Genomic DNA, 26038 nt, shown 5'->3' with positions numbered 1-26038 from the left:
GCTTGACACATTAAATCTGAAGCAGGTGCTGAGTTAGAGTCTGAATGCAAAGCCAGAAGGTACAGTTTCAACTGTGCACTGCTACTGGTTTAACTGGGGCTGGGTAAACCCTGGGAACTGAAGCATTAATCCGAGAGCTTAGTCCAAGGATAACTGAGAACATTAATACGGTTGTAGAACTGCTGTTCTTGTTGGAGTCTTGTGACTTATTCTGATAACAGCAAACACCACCTTCTTAGATTATATAAATATCACATAGAATCTTTGAGTTCAGATTAAAACTTTGTAAAGTGTCTAACTTCTGTTATTTTCAGTGGGTTTAATAAAGGTTATGCACAGTATGATTGTTAGTCACAACAAGTCATGATAGTGATAAAGGTATATAAAGATGGGGCCAACATTTTTTATGATAATATAAATGAAAAACATCCAAGATTTCGATAACTTGAAGCCTAACCTTTTGAATATTCTGATTTTGCTTTAGTGAGACTTACTGCTTTAACAGCAAGCTTACATTCCATCTTCTCTTTACTCGTTTTATTTCAGTCTCCACTTTTGACCCCTCCACACCTCCGTATCACCGCCACCATATAAATGTTCACATTCTTGGTGTCCCTTGACACCTAAAAGATGAATCATAGCATATAATTTTACTGCAGCTTTTAATATTCTGTGACAATGCAACCTCACAGAATTGGGAAGGTTTTTAAAGTGAAAGCAATATAGTTTTAAACATATTTTTACCAGCATCTGAAAAGCATGACATGTTACAGTACTCAGGGTTTGTTAGTTGTGCACCCCATAAATCTGACCACAGTGGATAACTGATGGAAAATGGGGGAGAAGAAGGTACTGTCACTAACCAGCAATACAAAAAACACAACAAACAGCTGTAGAGAGTTCATAGGAAGATGGTTCCTGTAAATGACAGCCAAACTTTCCAGCAAGACAGGAATGATAAACATACAACCAGAACCTTATTGGAAGGGTTAGATCAAAGCAATGTCATGTGTTGGAATGGCCCAGTGAACATCTAGCTTTAGCTCCAGATAAAAATCTGCAACAAGACAGAAAGATACTAACACAAATGCATTCCTTTTAGTCTGACAATGTTTTGCTAATTTAAAAAAAGAAAATATTTAGCAAATTTTAGATGTCAAAGCTGATTAGAAGAGAATAGAATTCAACTTTATTCTCATTACTGTCACAAGTATAAAGCAATGAAATGTAGTTTGCATCTACATATAAGTGCTATACAGGATATAAATATTTATTTACATGTGTACAGAGATTATATATGTCTTGACTATAAATGGTATATATAAACAGGGAATAATTGTAAGATGCTAAAAATAAATAAATATGAAAACTATATACAGATTATATAGGACATTTAGGATATGGATTATATATATATTATAATCCATGGTTGTGACAGAGCCTAAAATACTTGCTGTTGTAATTGCAGCAAAAACATGCATGTCACAGTGTTGAGATTGTCCTTGGTTAAAATGAACACTGCACTGGTGTATATGATAAATTTTGATCATTATTGTGTCATCAACATGACATAAATAGGAAGGAGTATGAATAACGTTCCTGTAATGGTGTATTTCAGTGGTTGAACTCAAATGTTAGATTAACAAAAATTCCTCTTTCTATTTCTAAGGCCTAAAATATTCAATTAAAGGTTGTCATTGTTATAATAGCATTCACATCTTAAAATAATGCATTCCTAAGGGAATCTTTAAGCTTAAAATACCAATGGCATCATACAATGTCCTTAAACATCCTCACCAGAGCTTGAAATCTGCTGCTGGTGTAAAAATACTTCCAGTGGTTTTTTTATCAGCCACCTCAAAGACCGCTTCTCAGTCAAAGTGAAGACAATTATCGGACACATGATCTGTGGATATTTATAAAGCCAAGGCCTTGGTTTAATTTATTCACATAGATCCATTACTGCGTAGCCGGTCCTCCCGTCTGACAGGCTGCCTGCCAAGCAGCCGGTAAGTCCATTTCCACCTTTGGTAACGTCAGCGGGCTGGTAGTGAGGCAGGGAAAGACGCAATGAGGGTGGTGTCGGTGGAGAGTTTTTAGAAGGAGATAGGATTCCTGGAAGCATTTATTCTCATTTTGTAGTCACTCAGCCTTTGCTGGGGTCTGGGACACTTGGTGAACAGAGCATGGGAACTGATGAATCACTCCTGCCTTTTTCCTTTTACATTTTTTTTTTCTTCGCACGGCCAGGCAGAGCGCAGGGACATTAACTGGACTGTGAAGTATGAGAAGGTCTCAGTCCAAAGATTTCTGAGAAGGGATAATAAATGGCAGCAGTTGATAACACTGTCCTTGATTCATTGTTAACTTTGAGTTTAGATTTAGTGATGACTCTGATGCACATTCTTAAGCTTTTTGTGAGTTTACATAGAAGAATAAAGGACAGACTTAAATGTTCAACTTATAATTCATCCAGAATTAAGAAAATTCCATAAAAAAACCCACAAAACATAAAAAACCATATCAAATGCAGCAAAACCTTTCTATTTTATTGTTTTCTAGATCTTAACGAGTTACATTTACTAATATGCATGTATTGCTCTTACAGGTTCTACTGGGACTTGATAATGCTCATCATGATGATGGGGAATCTAATCATCATTCCTGTGGGAATAACCTTCTTCTCAGAGCAGACCACCACCACCTGGCTGGTCTTTAATGTGGCTTCGGACACCATCTTCTTGGTGGACCTGGTCATGAACTTCAGAACAGGGATCGTGAATGAGGAGAGCTCTGAGATCATCCTCGACCCCAAGGTCATCAAAATGAATTACCTGAAGAGCTGGTTTGTGGTGGACTTCCTCTCCTCCATCCCGGTGGATTATATCTTTTTAATAGTGGAAAAAGGCTTTGACTCAGAGGTGTATAAAACTGCACGTGCCCTACGAATCGTCCGCTTCACCAAGATCCTCAGTCTCCTGCGTCTGTTGAGATTGTCCCGGCTCATCAGATACATACATCAGTGGGAGGAGGTGTGTATATGGCTGTTCAAAGCCTATAGATTTTACACAAAAAAATCAGGAAGTTATTTATCTAAAGTCCCTTGTATATATTTAAGATCTTAATGCTGCCATGGTAGAATTAACAGCATGGAAGCACTTTTGTTTTTTTACATACATAACAAATTCAATATAATAAAAAGCAACATTATCTCCTGCTTTTTATCATTTCAATATACAGAAATGTTTACACTGATGGGTTTCCTGCCATTGCCCTATGTAATGCATGGTCTTACTTTTACAGTGGACTCCAGAAATGTCTTCAGAAATTGTCAAGATTGTCTTGTTAAGTTCCATCTAGTTGCTGTGTAAGCCTGATTTTTTTCTGGTGAAGTTGGTTTTATCTATTATAAATTCTCCATGATATGAAGGTGTGCACTTTAAGAGAAAATCATATATGAAAGTAAGACAGGAAGCCGTTCTAGAGCTGCAATGTTGTGTGTGAGAGTTGTCTAATCAAAGCCTCTTTTTAGGATGCATGTCCAGAAAAAAAGAAATACTTTGAAGCGTTGCATTGACTTCTAAACAGATGCTCTCCTGTCAGCATAAGGCTGCCACTATCATGATGAACTACAGGGATGGTTTCATAGCTCAGTTCCTTTCCCCAAATTTAAGGTTTTGCAAATAGTGGCAAAAACTTAGTTTTTTCAGTATGGCTTTTGTGAAAGTGCCCAAATGATTTACATTTTCTTTTTACCAATGGGTCCTTAAACGCCCCCACATAAAGCAGCGTTTCGAATGCATGATCAATAACTGTCCTGAGTCCTGACAATAGATCGTCCCATGGAGCTATGGGTCTCTGCAAATCTTCCATATTTACCTTAGGGCCTCTTTGAAGCTTCTCTAAACACTACTACCTTGGCCATCCTGTCAAGTGTATTTATGTGCACCATGTCTTGCTACTGAAATGTGGTATACAAAGGAAGCTGCCTTATTTTGCCTATAGGCCATGTCTTGATATGTTCCTTTAATTTCTTTTAATGCTATTTTTCTAAGAATGCTTTTATTCTTTTTTAAGATCTGATCACATAAAACTAACAGGGGTAGGTAAAACTGGAAACATATGCATATATCAACTTCAGTTTTGCTAAAAAAAAAAAAAACGCAGCAAATAAACAAAAAAATATTTTATGCTCACAGATATTTCACCAATCACTGTATTTCCTTTTCAGTTTAATCTCTTTTTATGTCTGCTATCTATAATGTAAGTGCTCTTTGAAAGAGACAGTATGGAGCACAAATATTTGGTGCAGCAAGGTTAATGAAAATCTGCAGTGAGCATGCAGCCTTCAGTGCAGCATAGAGGGCCACGTCATAACGCCTGGTTAAAGAAGAAGAGCTCACAGCCTTGCTTTTCTCTCTGTTCTTCTCATTCACGTCATTCCACTTCCTCTCCAGTTGTCTCTCTTCTTTAATTTGTTTCCCTCATCTAGGTGTGTTGTCATGTCTTTTTAGCAAATTTTCCATTCGAGATGTCAGAGAGTTCATTTAAGAATACAGAGTTTGTGTCACTGAATAATCTGCAGTCTTTCTTAGATCCCTATTCATGACAGTTATCCACAGGAGATGTGAGTCGGAAAAGGTCCAACCTGTTTTAACATGTCAGGTGTCTGCATCAGGATTAGAGCACTAATGGAGGGACAAATCCAGTCTCTGCCATCGTAATGGGCTTCAAGCAGCGTACCGTCATTACATCAGTTCAGCTATAGACTTAGTTATTCAGGCAGTCAGTTTCCACAATAAGTCATCCTCCATCCTCTATCTTCATCCATCATTCCGTCTTCTGTCGTGGTGTGTTGGCCGCCCCCTTCTTCACTTTGTCACATCTCTCTCCTCCATCTGCGGAGAAACGAAGGGTGTTGTTTAATCATCACCATAGGCTGGACAGTCAGAGTTGGCCATATATCATTTATTTTTTTTTTTTTTGTTCAAGCTCCCTGAGATTTTTCCTCACCAGTCAATACTGTACTGTAGAGACAATAAAACCAGATTAATATGTTGTCTGTATTCATGCAATTATGTTTTCATTTTTACCTACTGAGAGAAAGCTTATTTTTACTTGAACCAAAGGATGGGGGCCATGTGTGTTAAGAATAGGTTTGTAGTCAGCTGCAGGTGTGTTGAAGGCAGTAAATCTGCCTCTTTGTTTTGTTAAACTTGCTTGTGTCAAAACAGGTACATGTAGGGTTTTAAATAAAAAAAGCTGAGTGGATACTTCCTATTGACTATGACCTATTTGGGAAAAAAAATATTTAAGAAAAGCTGGGTAGTTTGTTGAATGTTACACGCATGAATCCATCTACCTGATTGGAAAATTAAATCACCAGTGCACATTTAGACTCTACCTTGCTTGTTATTTCTGCTGCTGGTTGCTGCTTTTTTTTATTCATGGGTCTCTCTGTGTTTGATCAGCCATTCAAGCATTTGTTTACTCGCACATAATTATCACAATGTGGAGAGCTTTGGGAAATTATAGTGTACAGCATAAAGGTCATGCCGAGCAGTAAATATGGCGTACCCTTCAAACAGGACAATTTAAATAGGCACTGGCTGCTCAGAAGCCAGTGAACTGTACACTAAAGGAGTTCCTTTTCTCATCTTCTTGTGAGGAGGTGAATAAGGCAGATTGGATTCAAACGGGCATCAGCAGTTTTTTTTGTTTTTTTTTTACTGCATTATTACTGGAGTCTTTTTTCAAAACAATAGCAGACCATATATTTCAATACACTTCAAGTATTTCTTGAAAATCGAAAAAATATTCAATGTTTTGTCATGTAACATGTCTACAGTTTAAAGTATTTTGGATTTTTGTTTTTGTTTACCTTACACTCTAAGACCATGGCAATGTTAAACCATGAATCTCCAAATTATTCCATCTTACAATAGGCTTGAATCTTTGTAGGTTCTGATTTAATAAGTTTAAAGCATGACAATTTTTATCCCAACTGGTTGAGAATTGGAAATAAATCAGAGCTTCATTTTCCCACAGGAATATTAGCCCTGAAATATCTTGAGAAATTGCTTCTGGTTCTGGAAAAAAAAAAACACTTGGATAAAACAAACTGCGGCTCAATAGAAACAGTTGGCTTGCTCATGAAAGTTTATGGACTTTGATGTGCTCTTGGGCAAAAGACTAAACCCCAAGTGGCCTACAGATCCACCTATGGCTGCATAAAGGTACCCATTTTTGTTTGTGACTTAGTAAATATGGTGATATTTAAAGTCAGGTTCATGTCAGGGCTCTGAACACTTTACAAACTATACCACTACCATGTCTACATAAAGAATGAGATCAAGATTTTGCTTTGTTAAAGAGAAATGTATCCTTAAATGAGTGACTGTCAAAATATTGGAATATTTTTACATAATTTGACTGTGTGTAGATTACAATATTTTTTTGCTTGATATTTGTTTCTGAAAATCATCGAAGCAACTTTTTTTTAAGGTCATGCCACATTGAAAAGAAAAATGCCAAAACTAACAGGACTTTCATGCCTATAATAAGTGAAAGTGAATTTTAACTGCAGGTTAAATCAGTGAATGTGGTCATGAGAAAACTCTCATTTAAAGCCTGGTTGTTGCAGAACTCCTTTAAAGCATTAACATTCTGTAGTAGTAATTACTGTATATAATTAAGAAGCTCCATCCCCTGAAACTGATGAACTCTTGGTGATAATCAATAGTATTCTCAGTACTGAGGTCTAAAACAAGCTATTCTGCATTAATGTTGTACTTGAGGGAATACTTAAGGTACTTTAACTAAAGCAGCTGTGTTCACATTCCCCTTTTCTTTCACAGGATAGGGAACTCTTTACCACTCAGAGCTAGCTCTATTTCCATTTTGAAATTTTTAATTAAACTATAACTTCAAACCAACATACAGTTTACATAATCTTCTATAAAGAACAGAAAACAAAACTGCCAAAGCTGCCAGTAAAATAAATTTAAATGGATTAAATTTATTATAGTTTTGTGTTATTTTAATTCCTAGAGTGAATTTATAATTTCATTTAATGGGAGATTATGTAAACTTTCAAGCATAACTGTTGATATCACTAAATATTTCTCTACATCATATGGAGAATACAATATTTACCATGAAAGATTGTTAAAGTACCGTATAGCATTAAATTGTTAGAATACTAGTTTTAATAAGCAAGGACATTTTAGGTCATGTCGTCTATTTGAGAACACCATGAAGGACATCTATTAATGTAGTGAATAATTAAATCAGTTACTTTGCTTAAAAAAAAAAAAAAAAAATAACTGTGTTTTTTTAAATTTAATTTTTAAAGGTTAAACAAGAGTTTTTGCTGCTGTTGGCCAGCTTATTTGCTCTAAAATCATTTACATTTTATTAACTTGCTCTAGATTAATGTCCCTTGTTTTGTCCTCATTTCTCCAACATAGAGACGGAGAAACCAAGACATTTATTCTGCGTGTTTCATGGTGCAGAGCTTGTAGTTTATTCCGGTAGTGACAGATCACCTTGATTTCTTACTGGGTGAGCTTGCCAGCAACTCATATGTAATGTCTGAGAGTTTAATTAATTCTCTTTAATGATGACAATGACTAGTGGTGGCATTTTCTTTGTTTTATCTGCAAAATTCACCATCGTTTTGGGGATGTTTCAAGGACGTCTTTGCCCTCTGCTCTTGTGTTTTTCTGTTCTTCTGTCCGTATGTTTCACTTATTATTTCATGCCCTTGCAGACATAGAGCTAATTATCCAAATGACCTTAGAGTCATCATACTCAGGCCTAATCGTGTCAAAATTACAATGTTGTTTATACATGACCATCGTAATTTTGACATTTGTTCAAAAAGATTAATAAGAATAGGTTATTTAACTTGTTACTTCTGTGCTGGTTTTGCTCTTTTTATTTAATAAAAGATGCAATCACATAATTAAAGGATAACAGTTGTAAACTGCATGTAGAAAATCCCCAGAGCTCCCAGTGCCACATCTGGCTCATCACGGCCACCAGGCCTCCTGCCAGATTCCGGCTCAAGCTGGAGGGCTCAGGTTGGGCTTGTGGAAACACAGCAACCCTCAGGGGTGGCTCTAACCTCTCTGAGACCTCAGGCTGTGAATAACTGATGCTGCACTGCTGGATAACACATGGAATCCTTAAATCATAATAGATCAGAAATATTATGTAGAAGATGTTCTGATTGAGTGATTGAGCTTTTGAGGTCACTTGCTACAAAATCTACGACTGAAACAAATGAAACAGAAATTGTTACAGGAAAAGTCAGGTCATCAAGAAATAACCAATGGGTCATTATTTATACCTAACACTAATATGTTGCAGTATTTTAATTAGTTCAGCGTTAATCAGTAAAACAAATAATTAAAATAATAATTAATAACATTTTTTGACGCAATCACTAAGTCCAGGAATGGACTTGATAGCTCACTCTTGACATCTTCCAGCAGTGACGGTGCGGTAAGCCTTGCGCCATTCTCCCCGCTTTACAAGAAAAATCAATGGGAACCACTAGACATCCCTGCAATCAACAACAATTATTTAAGATTTCGAGAGGACTACACCATTGAAATTTGCAAGAGCTATAGTTAAAATGACAATTCATACATTCATGACAGTTGGGTGTTGTAATACATCGAGTAAACGTGAGAAAAAATTTGTTATTTCACCTTTCATGACCCACCACGGGTTTGTCGTTGGATTGCCAACTTAAAGAGGGAGTCTGTTACTCTGCTTAGCATTGTGCATTTGTCATCATTATCATTGATGTGATTGAAGTGCGTTGTGACAAACACCAGATACAGCACTGGGACTTGCTCAACAGCCGATACCTCACTGTGACGTTACAAAGCGGTAGGTGGCAGTAGTGCTCTTTGACAAACATGGTAAAGCCAGTAAAGCACATTCAAATGAAATTACTCTTAATTAAAAAAACACTTATAGTTTATTAAAAAGTATGTAATAATTTGATACTTAAAGTACTTTCAGAAGTTTGTATTTTGAATGTGACTGGACTTTTCCTTTAATGTTATTGCAAACATATTTTTCCCGTTTTTTGATCAGTAAAAAGAATGAAATATTTACAAAAATGTTTATTGTAAAATAAAACATATGTTTTTTTTGGTTTATTTTTATCAAACTAAACCAAGCTACAAAGGTTTCACAGCTAATTTCTGTAAACAAATATATTCTGCCTATATGTTTTCTGCTAAAATCCTTCCTACATGGCATGCATTAACCAGAGAATACAGTCATAAATCCCCCAACTTCCACACTGAAGAGGGTTATGCATTTATTGAACAGAAGACTATTGAATTTGATTATTTAAAAAAAACATCTAATTATCTATCATGACTGGTTTATCTTAATATTGGCTCACTTAGAGGAAAAAGTAATCAGTAAAAAGAATAGTTGGAAATGCTTGAAAGGCTCCTTTTTGGATGCTGCAATGTCAGAGAAGTATTTCAAGTTTTCCTTTTATGCTCCCTTTTTAAAGTCTTATCGTACTTTCCACCTACAGTGAACTTATTTTAGCATTGCTTGATAATAAGATTTATGTATTTTATTTAGAAATCCTTGGTGTTGAAGAAAATTTTGTGTTTGCAGTAATGTAGTTTGTTTTAGACTGAAGGTTTAGAGCTGACTGCCAATCGTTAAGTAAGGGATCTGTTTAATTAGAGCCTATCGGCACAGATCTGTCCTCCAAACCTGAGGTGCCGGATTTACAGCTGGTAAATTGATCTGAAAGGCGGAAATTGTGAGTAAACTGACCTGGTTGTCCAGCTCATTGTTTGTAGAAGAAGGAAGACTGAACTATCTTCCACTGGCCTTCATTCTTACTTCAAACCATCCTTTTTTGTAACTGTCTGAGACCTCAGCTTTTGACACCCTGTTAGACAGGGTATGAATACCTGTACCTTTTCTATAGTTTAATATTATTTTTATCTATTTATAATTTTTTTTTACAGTTTTCCTTTAATGGTACATTTTTAAGTACGTAAGGAAAATTACAGCTGCAAGTTTATTCTTAAAGTAAAAATATGAAAACGAAACAAATTTAAGTGTCTTTCAGGGACCGCAGGAACGCACAACAGAGAGTTGGTGTTTAGGGGCAGGTTTGGGATTCAGCCAGGTTACTCATCCAAGCAAATATTGATTCACAGAATCAAAATCTTCTGCTGGGGCCTTAATGCCTAAAGAACTTATTTCAATTATGTCTTTACCTGCTTCCACCTTCTTTAACTGCAGTCGGCCTCGCAGAGGGCCTCTTACACTGAGCCTGGTCCAGTTGGACGTTTCTTCCTGTTAAAAGGTAGTTTTCCTCTCCACTGCCACTACATGCATGCTCGGTGTGAGGGATTGCAGAGTGTTAAAGAGTCCATGCATTTGCCTGGTTTTCTTTAGAGAGAAACATGTTTGAAGTATGTGATTTTGTTGCCTGCATAAATAAATTAAATAATATTTTTCTGTTTGCAGCTTTTCTCTGTGTGAGAATTAAAAATGAATAACTGCAATGTCAAACACCCCACTTAAGTCCTTTATTTAAACATCCTAAGGAAGGGATTTATTGAGGTTAGCAGTGATATAAAACATTTCTGTCAGTATTAAGATTATTATCATGTCTGTCATTTAGCTCCAGTCTACTAGGTTGTGTCTCAAGTTGTAATGGAAATCATAATGGATAAAAGCATCCACTGAATGCAAAAACATAAATATTTTGGATTCTATTTCTAAATCAATAATTGTAATAACTGTAAATTTTAAATTGTAATTCTGACTTGTAATTCTGACCACTAAGCAGAGAAGGTCTTCTTCCATTTATCAGCAGATTTTTACAAATTTCACTCTTCTCTGATCACTTTAGAAAAAAGTCAACATGCAAATACTAATGCAGAGTCATTTTTCCTATTCCTGGTGCTGCTGTAATATGTGTATCCTTAAGTAAGTCAACAGCTGCCCTAAATTAGTTTCTTTATTCACCAAATTGTGTTGTTGTTATATGTTGTCTATAATTATTTTATTATACTGTTGAGGTAACTGTTTGCAGTAAAGTTAAATTTGATTATGTCTGGAGACTGTTTTATTAGAGCTCAGGAGATTTATATCGTTCATAGGAGAAGCTTAATAACTCAATACAGATGGTTGGGAGACTATAAAAAAAACAACAAAACTATAAAAAAAGTGCTTAAATAAATAAAACTTATAGGCTGAAAAAAAGCAAACTACGGTCATCTAATGCTGTGTTTTTAAACGCTGGTCCTTTAGGTACAAGGCCCTGCATGTTTTAGATACTTTCCAGCTTTAACGCACCCGATATCAATTGACAGCATATAAAAAGGCTTTGCTGAACTACAATCTTAACGATCTTTTGGATTGATGCAGAGAAACATCTAAAACATGAAGGGCAGTGTGCCTCAAGTACCAAGGTTGAAAAACACTGATCTAATGCATCATCTGTTCCAGATCTGCTTGTAATGGGACATGCTGCCCTCTAATGATAATGAATGGTAATGGATTGGGAGGTGTGTGGATCACGATGAAGCCAATGGCATCTCATCACCATCTTGTTTCATGTTAAAGCAGATTATTGGGTGATACTGCATCCTGTGGTTTTGGTTCACCTGTCTTAGTAAAGGCTGTGCCAGGTGCTCAGAGCCAAGGGGCCAGCTTCCCAGAACCATGCAGAGACAAAGGTGCAATACCAGGCACACACAATTGGAAAGCTGTGCTGACTCATAACCTGCTGAATTGTTTGTTAGACTAAAGGAGAGTAGCATGAGGGAAAAGAAAGAACGGGAAGCAGATATTACTTCCTAACCAGTAGGTACAATAGGATGCCTTACTTCTACTCTGCATTGAAATCAGAAAGCAGGCTACTGCGGTTAATTATGTAAAAACAAGCTAAAAGGTTTTATAAGGACTTGCAAAGGATCTCTTTTTTTCTAATCAGTCTCCCACTTAGCTTTCCAATGTGAATATAAAGAAGAAACACACAGCTAATTTATCACAGAGAGTGGCAAATGGCATTTACAGGAGCATAATTAAAAGGAGCCTGTCCTCATTACCACATTCTCTCAAATGGTTTTTAGTGGTTGGACACACAAGCAGGAAGTGGTTAGCAGAACTATGTGTAATTGCAGGACTCTCACTTTTTGTTGGAGCATAACCACTGGCTGTTTTCTGCTTACAACTGTTTCCTGTTATGTGCTGTGATTTGATGTGATGTGAGAGGCTGAGGATTGTTGGCATGTCTACGTGTTCGAGTGGGATTCTGGTTATGTTCTGTCCTGTGGCCAATAAGAATAGGCATGTAGCTGCTTGAGAGCACAAGTGAACTTCTTCAGTCTGGCTCTGTGGAAAATATCGATCCACCATTAGCGTGACTGATACTCCTCTTGCAAAGATAATCAGTAAAAAGACTTTTTTTGTTCCCTAATCAGTAAAACAGAAGCCTTTATTTTAATGGCTTTGCCTGGAATTCTCTGAGTTATTTATCAAACCCTTAAAGCCTGGAACCACCTAGCATGTTATGACCGCAGGGGTAGGGGGAGTGTTATGCACCGTATTGTGCTAGTGAAAAAAGTGAGATAAATGGTCCAAGTGATTTTTCACTTTCTTTATAGGATTTGAAACATTGCAGGCACGATAAAATAAATGCAACAAAGGGGTTGCAGCAAATCTCTCTGCCAGCCTTTTGCTAGCGCATGCTGGGCGCAGTGAGAAGTGGGTTAGGAGGGACATCAATCCTATCTGTGCTGTCCAAATCCATCCAAGCCAAGAAATTTTTCTTTTCTTTTTTTTCTTTTTTGTATTAATCTTCATTTCTTTATAAAAATCTTCAATTAGATCAAGTCAGGACTGTAACTAGATTATCTTATTAACATAAATCGTACTTGTGTTCAAAAATAAAAGCAGATTTGAGACAAGTTTTATCATCCTTCCTTAAATGCTAAATGTTGTAAAGGGAAATATCCTAACTGTAACTGGATTTTGCTTGCTTTCCCCTTTTCCTTTGCACTATCATGTCCTTTGCATTCCGTATTGTCATGTGATATATAAATAGGCTGGAGTCTGTTCCAATATTTATTTTTATTTTACTGTCAGATATTCATATCCACTCATTTAGATCACACTAGTTTGTTCCCTCTCTTTTTTATGCTAATAATTGTGTGTAACTGTTTGCGTGTATGCCACCGTCACACTCAAAATTCCCAAATAAAAATGGGATAAAGGAATTTTTATTACATTATTTTTTTTTTTTTTTCAACCTGGGGAGATTCACACAGAGAAAAGCTGCAATTAGAAAAGTTTAATGGACATGAGGGAAATAAGTTATTTGGCGCTTGGGCCCGGCAGAGAACATTGATGCTGTGAATGAGCATTTGCATGGTTGAGGAACCTAGGTAAAGGATTAGAGTAGTCTACCCCACACCCCACCCCTGTGCCACACACTGGTGTTGAAATAAGCTAGAGGCTGAGTGGGACAGAGAATAATGTGACAATGAGGGAGGAGATGGGGCGGAGGTGGATAAAGGTTTTCTGGTGTGCTAGAGAGAGGCTAGTCCAGCAGCTAAATGAAGGGGATCTAGAAAGATGATTGGCTTCGAAGGAGGTGCTGCCCCAATGATCATTGGCTGAACATCGTGTGGTGCAGGTGAAGCTAATAAGAGTTTTCCAGATAGAATTTTTGCTTCAGCCTCATATCAGTGTTGAAACTCTTCTTTAAATAGGATTCGCCTTTAAAAACACCTGCTCTTACATTCACATCAGTTTTCACACCCAAAAATGTAGGTTTACAGTAAAAGAAATGGATATGGATGATCCTGAAATTACAGATTCAGTAAATGTACTCTTTATTCTACTGATTATAGTACCAAGTAGCATGGCCTACCGTATGTTAGAAGCAAGGCAGACGTTTCTTGTCTTGTGTGTGGGAGCTGGAGCCTGCAGGGCAGATAAAAGGCTCACTGTCACATTTCTATGTGTTGTACTTTGATTGTTACAAAGATGACATTTTTCAGGAGGGGGTTTGTCTATTCAGATGACTTCAGGAAATATTTTGACATTAATTTTACAGCTGATTAGATTTTTCTTTTAACTAAACTGTGCCCCTCGCTTTTAGCAAAAGATCCAGTGCCAACACTATCTCTATGAAAACTATTTGGAGAAATTTACATCCCTCAAATGCATTCAGTACTTTTTTAGTGCCATGGAAATGTTTATGAAGAAAACAAATTTGACTTATGCTCAAAACCTAAATGGACTTAGTCAGACCAATTTTGTCAGCCAAAGAAAAATGAAGGACATTGTATTTTTCTCTTCTCATTCTGTCAGTTCTTGTCCTCTGTGTCTCCAAACAAGCCTCCTTGACAGTGAGCATAATTCCCCATGAATTCTGTTCTTGCTCAGCTCAATGAGGAAAACTCACTCTTGGCTCAAAGGGAGAAAAATCCCAGAGTCCAAAGCCTAAAACAACAACTTCTTCTCCTAGTTCCCCGCAGACTATCTTTTTTTTCCATGCCAAATGAATTGCCCCTTCTGTTGCTACTTGCTCTTGTTAACTGCAGCAGGGAGTGCTAATTGGTTATCTATATGGTAGAGCACACTGAGTTTCAGGTCATATTTAGGACTGAGAAAGAAAAGGGAAATCTATTGTTTAAAAAAAAACTGTTTAGACATTTTATTGATCCAACCATTGTCGTAGAAACCTCTTAAAAATGTGTAATAAATTTGAAAGTTAATTTTTATTGGAGTGGCAGGACCTGATATTGAAAATTGAAAGAAAAAATCACACACAAAAAAATCATGAAGGGGGAAAGAATCATTATAAGAACTATTGATGTTTTATGAAACTACCTGTGCTGTTGCTGTTTTTTTTTACTTTGTGCATTATGTAACCGCACTTAGCCTTTCTTTAACAAAGTCAAATCAAAACTATTTCGAGCACAATTGTTCGAAGTCATCTACTGTAGACTTTTGAGTCGACTTTAATCCTCTCCTCAGTTCACTTCACCAGTTTTTTATAGATTTCAGGTTAAGGACTGAGATACACTGGAAATACATGGTTGGCTTTGTGTCTAATGAACCATTTTTTGTTGGATTGAAGAAAATACAAATTAAAACATACTGGAAACTGGAACATCAATTATTCACCACTTAATAGTAGACATAAACCTGTTTTGTTTCAGATATTTATTTGGTATTTCAATCCTGACTTACCTGGTGCGTTTGTTGTGCTCCTGTCTCATCTTGCAAATTGACAAACAACATTTTACAGTCTGTAACGGGAGGACAGGAAGGCATTCTTTATGACATGCTTTCCATCTGCAGGCTTTCAGTACCATCTACAGTACAGATAAAGTATAATTGATAAATGAATGAAGTGGTCATACTGTTCAAGCCTTTGCTTGGTATATGTCTCTGAGATGTCAACAAATATAGACCAACATTATTTAAGAGAGACATTTGAGAGCATTGATTTGAGTTCAGAATAGATCATGACTTTTAACTGAACAGAACATTTTTATTTTGTTAAATTGGTACAGTTAACTCTTTTAGTTTAAGTCTTCTGTCTAGAATGCAGTTTATTTTCTTCTTTTCAGTTTGAGTTATAGCAAGCTATATTAACAATAATCTTATAGCAATATTCTTTTTAGGGTCTCCATAATCTTTAGAGAGACCAAGCTACGATATAGTGAAATACTAGTCCTAGCAGTGAATGGAGCTGAAGCACTTTATCACAAAAGACAGAGGCACAGGTTAACTTGTAGGTAATATTTTTTACACTTAATATTGGTTTATTTGTTTATTTAAATAAAGCTTCAAGACCAGAAAAAAATCAAAATGATCAAGAATATCCTGAGATTTAAAGTTTTTTTTATGAAAATACAATCAGCCAGAGAATTTAAATCTAAAGAATAAAATTATGACCATTTCCGACACCAGAATAAACAGACTTGTTAAAAGGAGCAAATGCGAAACAGCATCCAGCAGTTTGACCTAATAATAGTATTAAATAAGAAATATTTTAATAAAGTATCATGTGGGTGATAAATATAATCATTCATACATGTTTTTGAAATATGAATAACAGGATGGCCTTCAGTTTGGACTGAATTTTTTAGGTTTTATTATTGTTTTTAATAAAGCGGTATATATTTTTTTAACTTTTTTCACAGAATATCAATAAATTACTAGAGAATCATGTTAAGTATAGCATTTTCAAACAAGCAACTGAAGGTCCACCTGAAAAACAGAATGAAATTAAGTAATATACTGTATTACGGGTATTCTAATTCCTTAAAGTTGCTTGTAAAATTAGGGAACATTTATTTATGAATGCCTTTCCATCCACTTTTTGACTTGTTCTACTTTCTGTCTCCAGGAAAAGAAATGCCTGTAAATAAAAACTGCTACAATATGTTGTGAATGAAAAAAATATTTGAAACCAAAGGAGAAGCAAACTGCAGTGTTATGTTACTTCTAATTCACTTGTGAGGCCAACTTCTTCTGTCCCTTGTGGGTGAATGAGTCTGAGGTGCTTAAGAGTTTTTCAAGTCTTTCTAAGGCCTCTTTAAAGTTGTAATTATTTTATTTGCTATGCACCTTTGCAAATACTCTGTCCCTGATTAGTTCTTGTTGGCAGTCCTTATTTTCTGTTAAAACCTGTATCGGTGCAAAGTACTACTTAAAGAGAGGTTACAACCAATACGTTTTGTGATATACATTAAATGCCCACAGACTTAAAATACCCCCCTGCTTCAGTTCTGCACAGGTCTTGTGCAGCCTTGCTGGTTCTTTGCTTTTTAGAGATCTACCTTGGAGATGCACTACTCAGCAGTCTGGCAAATTAGAAAAAGAAAGCCATATTGTCAGGATTTATTCACTATGTTCTATTAGTTAAAAATATATATATTTTATGTGCTGCTTTAAAAGTCCTTTTAAAAATTCTAACAGATTTATTTTAGATTTCATTGCCACACTGACAAACTGTAGAAGCATAATGTAGTAATGGCAGATTAATAGAAAACAAGAAGTGGAAAAACAATATGTTAAGCTAAATACACACTATTGTCAGGTACCTGCGTTTTGAGCTTTACGATGAACTACAGATAAATCCCTTTTTTAATCCATAGTGTTTGATATGATGTAGGTGCAGCTTTTGGTAAACAGACCAGTCAGACTGATACAACATATTTACAGCTTATCAGTCTGGTAAAGTGCTAGCACAGCTGGATTTCAAAGGCAGGACTAACAGGGTCAGTCTCATCAGGTGAGAAGCAAGGTGAAAATTACAGATTTGATGCAAACTCTCCAAGTGATGTGCTCTGGTTTTGTAATTTTGTGGTCTGTAAAACATGTCAAGCCATCAAAGAAACCCTTCAGTGAACAATTTCCGATTTTGCTTAAAATATCAAGGATATAAGGTGTGCTCTCTCGGATGTTTTTTATTTTAATTGTAACAATGCTCTGTTGTGGGTGCCAGTTTGTTATTATGCTAGCAAAAAAAGAGCTGCTGCATTGTGGGTAAATTTGCTGCTGACAGTCATATATCGTAGGGTCTAACTTCCTGCGCTGCTATTGGTCCGGCCAGATCTGGACGGAGTCAACGGCAGTTTACCAGACTGAAGTCAGTCTGACTGGCCAGCCTAAGCTTTTGCAGCTAAAACAGCTTGAAATCTTGAAATACTCTCCTCATTTAGGCAACATTTTTATTGGCATTTTTTCAGAAGTGCTTTCATAAGTTTAGACATATTGGACATACAATTCAAATGATTGTTATTGAAACTGCATTCAGTTCGTGTTCCTCTACTCCAACCTGTCTTATCCATGTCTTCATAGACCTTGCTTTCTAAACTGAACTTTTTAGAATGTGGATTGAAAAAAGGTGGTATGGTAAAAAAAAAAAAAAAAAAAAAAAAAAAAAAAAAAAAAAACCTAAATAACTGAAATACATATATACAACCAGTAAAAGGTTTGAAAACTTTTTCTCATCCATTGGGTTACCTTTACTTTTAATGCTAACTTCAAAATAGGAGATTGGACCTACAAATTGAGATATTTGGATTGGGCCTCAGAGCTTGCAGGTTCTTCACAGTATCTGGGTTGTCCCTAGGCCTGCACTTCTCTGGATGAGATACCATACCAGCAACTTGGTTATACATATATAATACATTTCATGTATCATTTTCATGTATATTTACTGCTGCTGTATTTTTCCATGCTGTGAGATGCTGGGATATTTCTAGGTATTCTTTAAATAGCCAACACCTGGGCTCGTCCAATAGTGAAGCTGGATCTCTATTGTTCTGTGGCTCAGGGCTTGCTTCTGTGCTGCTATGATCAGTGATTTGGTGCTGTCCTGTAGTCCTGCCTTCTCCAGCCATTGGTCTGGTCATATCAGCCACTTTAGGTGATGGTTGTTGGTATACTCCAAGATGGTTATTTTCTTCCCATAATGGTTCCTTTACTTCTGCTCCCAACTTTCTTATGCCCATTTGGCCTCTGCCACCTTGTGGGCTTTTGGTGTATAGCCTGTGAATACTGGATTTGGGGAGGAATCTGCCATGCGTGGTTAGTAGCTTTTGTGGTTTAACATCAGTGGTCTGACTTTTCTACTTTGGCTAAATTATTACCCCAGCATGGCATTGGATTATTGACCAGATGTCTTTTTGGGGTTATCATTTTCTTGTGGTATTTTGAGGTACTTATAGGTCTCTTCTAAATCTGCCATTGTCCCTTCTGGGGGTGCAAACTTCCCTCTACTTGTTACCATCTGGCCACATTCTTCTTCAGCCAGAATAACATTTCCACATCCCTACTGTAGGTCCTCCTGGTGTGGATCAGCTAAACAATGTCTTAATCTCTGTAGCATACAGTTTGATGTCATTTATGTACAGGAGGTAGCATTAGGCCTATGAAAAACAGCAGAGGACACAGAGCATATTTTCACAGGTGGCTTGAAGTCTACAATGAAGGCTATTTATTTATTTATTTTCAATACAGCTTCAGCCAGTCCAGGGTCAATGTGTGTGGCATTAGGACAAAGGCTTTCTTTTAAACAACCTTGGCACACATTTGTTAGTCTGGTTTTGCAGTTTCAGGGAAATGTCCTGTCAACCCATATTTGGTGTTTGGCTCCCCAGGTGTTTTACCAATGCCTTTTAATGCCACTTTTATGCTTATCCATGTGCTCACTTATCTTAGCCGCTATGATGCCTTACCGGGACTCCCATGTTGTGGAGAAATGGGTTGTTTGCCAATAGTTGGTTTGTGTCCCTCCTTTCTGTCTTCAGTCAGCCATTTTGGGGTGGGTCCCATTGCTCAGCAACTCATGCAGAAAAGTCAGCTTATGTAAAAATCCCTCTCTCTGTGTCTCTGTAAAATGTCTGTGCTAACATCTGCTGTCCTTTGTACTGATACATTATCATTTAGATTAATGCTAAATTCCAGGTAAGCCTGCATATATTCCAATTTCAATGTATCATATTGTGTCAACCTGAGATGAACTCATCAGATGGGGTTATTTCTTTCTATTGCTCTTAGTCTCACTATCTTTGTCTCTTTATGTTGTGCTGTCAGTCTGTCTCTGGGTTTATTTCCTCTGGTTTGATAACAGGTACCAGGGACATGTCTGCCCAGTGGAGACAGTAAGACAGACACAGAGACAGAAAGGTAGTGACACCTAAAGAAATAAGCAGGGAAGAAATGGGTAGATTGTGAGCATGAGTTCATTCTTATCCATGACTGAAAATAAACCAAACAATTTATAAAATGATAAAAACAAATGCTAAATGGTCATTTTATTTTTTTTCCCCCATTTGGTCTAGTTTTCAAGACTGCTTTGTATTTTTTATCTAACATCTATGTAAATCAAGTGTCCACTTTCAGGCCCTTTCTTTTCATTATTGAGTCTTTGCTTTTATGTAATTTTTCTTTTTTTGACCTGTACTTTATATTGTGACTGTGCCTAACTGTAACTTTAACTACCAGTAGATCCTTGTTTCTCTGTTCAATCTGACATTCAATGGTGGAAGTTAAACTTTATGCTGCTAGCTGTGCTTCTGGCTTAATGAAGTGCCAAAAATCATGAAATTCCTCACAATTAACTGTACTATTGGCATCATGAGAGATGAGGAACAGTAGACTTTGAATCATAATGTCAGAGCACAACTTTAAACCTACACTGAAATGGTAAGGGGGGCATTAATCAGTGAAGCAGATTAATGCAGAGTTATATTATAGCTCGAGAGGAGAAGCATTGAGCCATGTCTAGATCAAAAAATCTGTCTACAGGAACACGGTTTATCTTGAACTCTGCAAATGTGGCCTTCAGTTACAAAAGTATAGTAATTGTTTAAAGAAAGATACAAGAGGTACGCTTTGGAGGCTCAGAATGTCATAAAGAAGCCAAACATGTGGAAACTAAACTCAGGCCTTTAAGTAAAGCATTTTGCCCAGTGAAAGACTACTGCTATATATCATCATGGAAACATCAACATCAAACACTGGGAATATTTTTCTTTGTTGGGGACAGGAAAGCTACAACAAAATTGTAGTAAAAAAGATGGACCTATAAACTACTTACCCAGTGGAGCTGAAAGCACATGAACAGTACAGTACAACTCTTATTTCTTGTCAAGTTTTGTGACGTTTGGTTTACTGCACGATTCCCCACTTGAAAGGGATAGTCTCTACTATGGAACTTCGCAGGATTTCACTCAAAGAGCCTTAAATTTAGCTGATCCATCTTCATATTTTCATGATGGTCACCATGGCCTTCACGTCATATAGGTGAAAAACCTCAAAAGAAATAGAAGCACATGTATTACATTTCGAAGTCAACAAGATAAATACATTGTGAAATATTGAAACAGATTTCCATTCCCTTTAATCCATTTTTTATCTTATTTTTTTTTATTGATTTGAATTTTAAAACTGTCCAATACAACAATCTATCAGAGTCCATATGCTGCTCCAATGAGAATCAGGAAATGTACAACAGCATTGTGAGGTCTACCGGCTGTCCTTCACAGTTTGTAGAAAACTTGCACAGTTCTGACTTTACATGTGCTACCAGCTCTGATTGCTCCTCATGCTGTGGCAGTTCTTCAAACACAAGTGACAGGTCAGTCTAACCAAAAGTACCTGCACTCTCTGATTGCTCTGAGATTGAGTCCACCTGTTTCTCATCAAGCCACAGAGAGGTGCAGCAGTGGGGAGTGGCTACCAAGGAGTTCGCCAGAACATTTCTAGTTGAGACAACAAATGAATGCATGCTATTGTCCCCCTTTCACTGCTGTTTGTTATATAATAATCAATAAAATGAGTTTTGTGGCAACATGGCGATGAAAGGTGAATGAGTTCAAATTACAAATAACTTTTAAGGCTCTTTTTCATGATGTTTCCTTTTACATTCTGTTATACTAGTTCCATGCCTCGATTTAAAACCATCATTATTTTCCTATAAACATCTCTATGGGTTCTATTTTTTCCCCTAAAATAGGCAGATGGCTAATTTACTGTCGATTAGTAGTTTTACAGCTTACTTTACTCTTCCTAAGGTGGCTATTTTCAACAGCCCCCATTATCTAGCACAATTAGAGCTAGGTTTTTGCCTAATTTAGCTTCTGAATTCATACTGTGTTTAGCAGCAACATCATCCTTGAAGTTCATTAACTCCCTCCAGAGTTGTGATTTAAAAACAGGCAGTAAAAGGCAGCTTTGATCTTCTGTCCATCCCCATGGGATATCCCCCGGCAGAGACAAGTTTCTCCTGCTCATTGTTCACAGTACAGTAAGCAGACGGAAGACAGATAACTTGGTCTTTCATGTATCTGGTTGGTGGGTGAGCAAATCTATAAAGATTAGGCTTATCAATGGCTATTTATGTAGGCTGAGTTCTTACCTCGCCTTAGCCATGCTGGTCAGACCACTTTCTAATTGAAGAATGACTTAAAACATTGTTTAATCACATAAATATCACATTAGCCATATTTATTTATTTATAAGCTACAGACAGTATGATAATCTTTTAAAAAAACAACCTTTGGATGGACAGAATTACGCTGGGCAAAATTATGAACACAAAACATCTTTTATATGTATATAAAGATAAACACAATGGTGAGTAGTAACCAGCTACATTTCTACATTTATACTCAGTTCATTTTTTTCATAACTTTTTTGACAAAAAAATTATTAGAAGCAGTTTTACCGTTCTACTTTACACTTTTCCTTTAGTAATATATCATATTTTCATCTTTATTGTGTAATTTTTTGCCTAGTCTACCTACCATGACACACTTCACTTCACTGAATAAGAGTTAGGAAGACTGTTACATTTTGGCCAAAATTAGTTTTATTTCATTTTATTTTTTGAAGTACCGGTAGTTAATAAGACTTAGTAGTTCAAATTTGTCAATGTCTAAACATTTCTTCTCATTCAAATTTATTTGACTCTGTGTGACATATTCCTCTTTTTTGACTACATTCAACTCAAATCTTTGAACTGAATTGACCTTTTTATCTATTAATTAAGCATAACTTAATTCATTTAGTACAGAACAATATGTCATAAGGAAATGCATCTGCAGATTTTGTTGATAAGACCAAAGTAACTGACTAGTTGGTGAAAGGTGTGGCTAAAGCTGCAGTTCCATGAGTGAGGTTGCTGTAAGATTTAAAGGGGACTGCTCAATGTTGGTTTCTGACAGATTGTCATCCATTGATGACTTTAAACTTGATTTTATTATATGAATTATATGAATTTATTATATTTAAAGGGGCCTTGTGACATACTCTGTGACTCACTGACCTTACGCATTTCTATTGTCGTAGCACACTCTCGTTGCATAAGACTTTTCAATTAAATAATCACATCCTGTGGACTGTTTAAATCTATATATGCTTACAAATGACCAGGTTAGACAAACAAAACAATTTACTGGCCAGAATTATCCCCCCAAAAATTTCGGATTAATTTTTAGAACCTTCAGTGTATTCTTTATGACTAATCAACTAACTGACTGACAAACAGTGGGAATGACTGACAAATCAGTTCTAGTCTGATTGACATATTTGGCATCAGGGGGAACTATCTGTCAGTAATTAGAGTGAAGTACCACCACTCATGCCATGCATTCTGAAAAGATGCCCTGTGCAAATTAATTAATTGGAAACTAGCGGAGCATTAAGATTTCTTCTCTTTTCGCTTCCCAGGAGTTAATGTGGCGGTGAATGAATTTAGCTTTGCGTCCTTTGTCTTGCTGTCATGACTAGAGCTGCTCTCATACAGTGTCCCATTGAGAGGTAATATCAGGATTGTTACCTGCAATAAGAGCACACAGATGTGTGGTAGACAACGTAAAGGATTATGCAGAACATCAGCTGTAGTCATGACGCAACAGCCATGCATACAGAAGGCTTTGTATGTCAAGTTCCTTGCAAAAGTAATCAGAGCCCTTGCACTTTCTAGCCTTAAACCTGATTTTACTTAGTTAAAATTTTAACTAAGGAATAACTTGTTTTATTTTGTGGTTCAACTGTTTTATTAGCTTAACTGTATGATTTTGTTGTGCTTTTATCGTTACTTGCTTTTATTCTGCCTTTGTGTTCCTTGTATTATACCGTTTAATTTAAATAAAGCCTTTTGAATTGTCTATGTACTGAATTGTGCCATATAAATAAATGTCCCTTGTCTAGCCTAAATAGACCCTTAAAATGTGGAACATAATTTTAAATCAGGAAAAAAAAAAAAAGATTTGTTTTATTTTTTTATTTAATTTTTTGTTTTTAGAAACACCCATCCATCCATTATCTGACGCGCTTGTCCCAATTGGGGTCGCGAGGGGTGCTGGTGCCTATCTCCAGCAGTCAATGGGCGAGAGGCGGGGTACACCCTGGACAGGTCGCCAGTCCATCGCAGGGCAGTTTTTAGAAACATGAATCTTAAAATTATGGTGAGGATTTGTGTTCAAGCCAATAAATTAATGCATCGTAAAGCCAGCTTTGTTGCTATTTAAGCTGGAAGTCTTTTTGGGAATTTTTCTACTTACTTTGTACAAAGAGAGATATTTTTCCCTTTGTTGCACAATAACTAAAGCTTAATTTTGTAATCCTGCCTCAGATTTTCCATTGGTGTTTTTCTGGACTTCTACTTGGTCACTCCAGCACAAGAAATCTTGCTCTAGCAGTTTGTTTAGTTTGTCTTACTTTCAGGTCTTTTTCGGTATTTACAATTTTTTTCCCATGATTGTATTTTACTCCACCTATCCGCCCCCAACCACTGATCCCATTATCCTGAGCAAGAACCCCCACAGCATGTTTCCATCATTTGGTTGCATTGAGTTATTTCTGGTTGTCAGAATGACTGAATATGGAGCTCACTTTTCAAATTATTATTTGGGGAAAACTTTAACGATACACAGAGTCATGCTGATCAGTCATATAAATCACAACAAATATGGGATATAAATACTTTTTCAAGGCACTATAATACCAGGTGAGCACTGTTTATGTAATTTTTTATGCTTGGATTTCTTCCCACAACATTTCCTGCTGGGCTATCGTCAGAATTATCATAGCAGGTGGTTAGGATCTAACAGTGAGGATCAGTTGGGGCTTGAGTATCTCAATGCCTTCCCTCATAAAATGGCTTCACTTTACATTGTAGCGAAAAGAATCCATCTTGCTGATGTTTACAAGAGCACAGTGGGTCACCCTGTGCAATCCAGTCCAATCCCTCCCGCTCTCACACGGGCACTAATCTTTCATGACTGCCATGTACAGCACAACTACAACTTAGCTTATAGGACTACATGACCCTGTCCTCTCCATGAACCTTTCATTAGCTCCTTTTTGGTTTTATTTTTCTGTGAGTGTGTGTTTTATTTCTTCACAGTGAGTTCTTCTCTTCTGCTTCTTCTCTTCTTTTTTTTCTATTGTCATTCTTCTTGCTTTTGTTATTTAGTTGAGTTACACATTTATTAGAAAAATAGGCTACATCTTACATTTCTGTTTTACATGGAATTTAGCGGTGATTATTAGTGCGTGTTATATAATAATAAAAGGAGCCGTGACCATGTCAGAATAACCATTTTAATATCATCCTTGTGATCACTCTTATGCTATTTCACACTCTGTTATTCTGCCCCTGTCTCCATTGAGTTTTCCAAATACAGTACAAACTGGGCAGATTGGCTGGTGAGCTAGTGCTAGCCTACTAGTTCTGCTCGATTAACAGGTATAAATCAATAAAACATGAATCCACAAAGAGGTTGAATTCTGCCTTAACAAGGCAAGGTTCTGTAAGCCTTGAGAGAAATACCTCCAGGATTTCACATAAATCATCATCATGTATTAATTATATAGAACTCAACAGATACCCAGAATAGTAGAATTTCCATATAATATGTGGGTAAAGATATGTGGGGGTTACTAATATAGGAAGTGGAAGATGCCAAAGTATGAAATCTGTGTTTTTTTTTTTCCAGTCCTAAAGCCAGTCTTCTCCCAATAGCCACTCATTATTCTATGCAGACAATATCATAACTACAATTCCCTTTGGCTGTGTGAACCTGCAGAATGTCAGTGCTGCCAGTAAACCTCTGAATGGGAAAAGCACAGATTAAGCCAGAACCCAAGTGTTGAGGTTATCACATTCATGTGACTAAAATAGAATGCAGAGCGGGTGAAACGTCGGGCAAAGCAGCAAGGCTTGAGGTATATTGTGATGTACTTTGTGGGAGAGATTGAGAATGCTGGCACCTAAAAAACTGTGGAGAACAATATGTTTCTGTCAGAGTTTCCCGATGGATGACGCAAAGGTTAAAAAGGCATGCGGTCTTCCAAAAAGCATCAGTCCAGTCCAAGATCTTCAGAAAAACGTTCATTTTCATTAGGTGTTTGTATGCATTTGCATGTGGTACAAATAATTATTGTATGACATTATTTATTTGTAGACTCCATAGGCTGCAGATAATAAAAAAAA

General features: G+C 36.5%; 1 protein-coding gene across 2 annotated transcripts in view; it reads left to right on the top strand.

The window, feature by feature from the left end:
- LOC107085810 (potassium/sodium hyperpolarization-activated cyclic nucleotide-gated channel 1-like) overlaps positions 1–26038 on the top strand; it is an 81621-nt gene that overhangs the window by 4347 nt on the left and 51236 nt on the right. For both annotated transcript variants that reach the window (XM_015376361.1, XM_015376363.1), the window contains exon 2: positions 2609–3032. In XM_015376361.1, coding sequence (XP_015231847.1) covers positions 2609–3032 — 424 coding nt within the window. The remainder of the gene's footprint in view (positions 1–2608; positions 3033–26038) is intronic.

This window comes from Cyprinodon variegatus, unplaced genomic scaffold, assembly GCF_000732505.1.
Source record: "Cyprinodon variegatus isolate N-32 unplaced genomic scaffold, C_variegatus-1.0 Scaffold134, whole genome shotgun sequence".
Taxonomy (NCBI): domain Eukaryota; kingdom Metazoa; phylum Chordata; class Actinopteri; order Cyprinodontiformes; family Cyprinodontidae; genus Cyprinodon; species Cyprinodon variegatus.
Note: the sequence above shows the minus strand (reverse complement) of the source record. Positions and strands in the feature narration are given on the sequence as shown.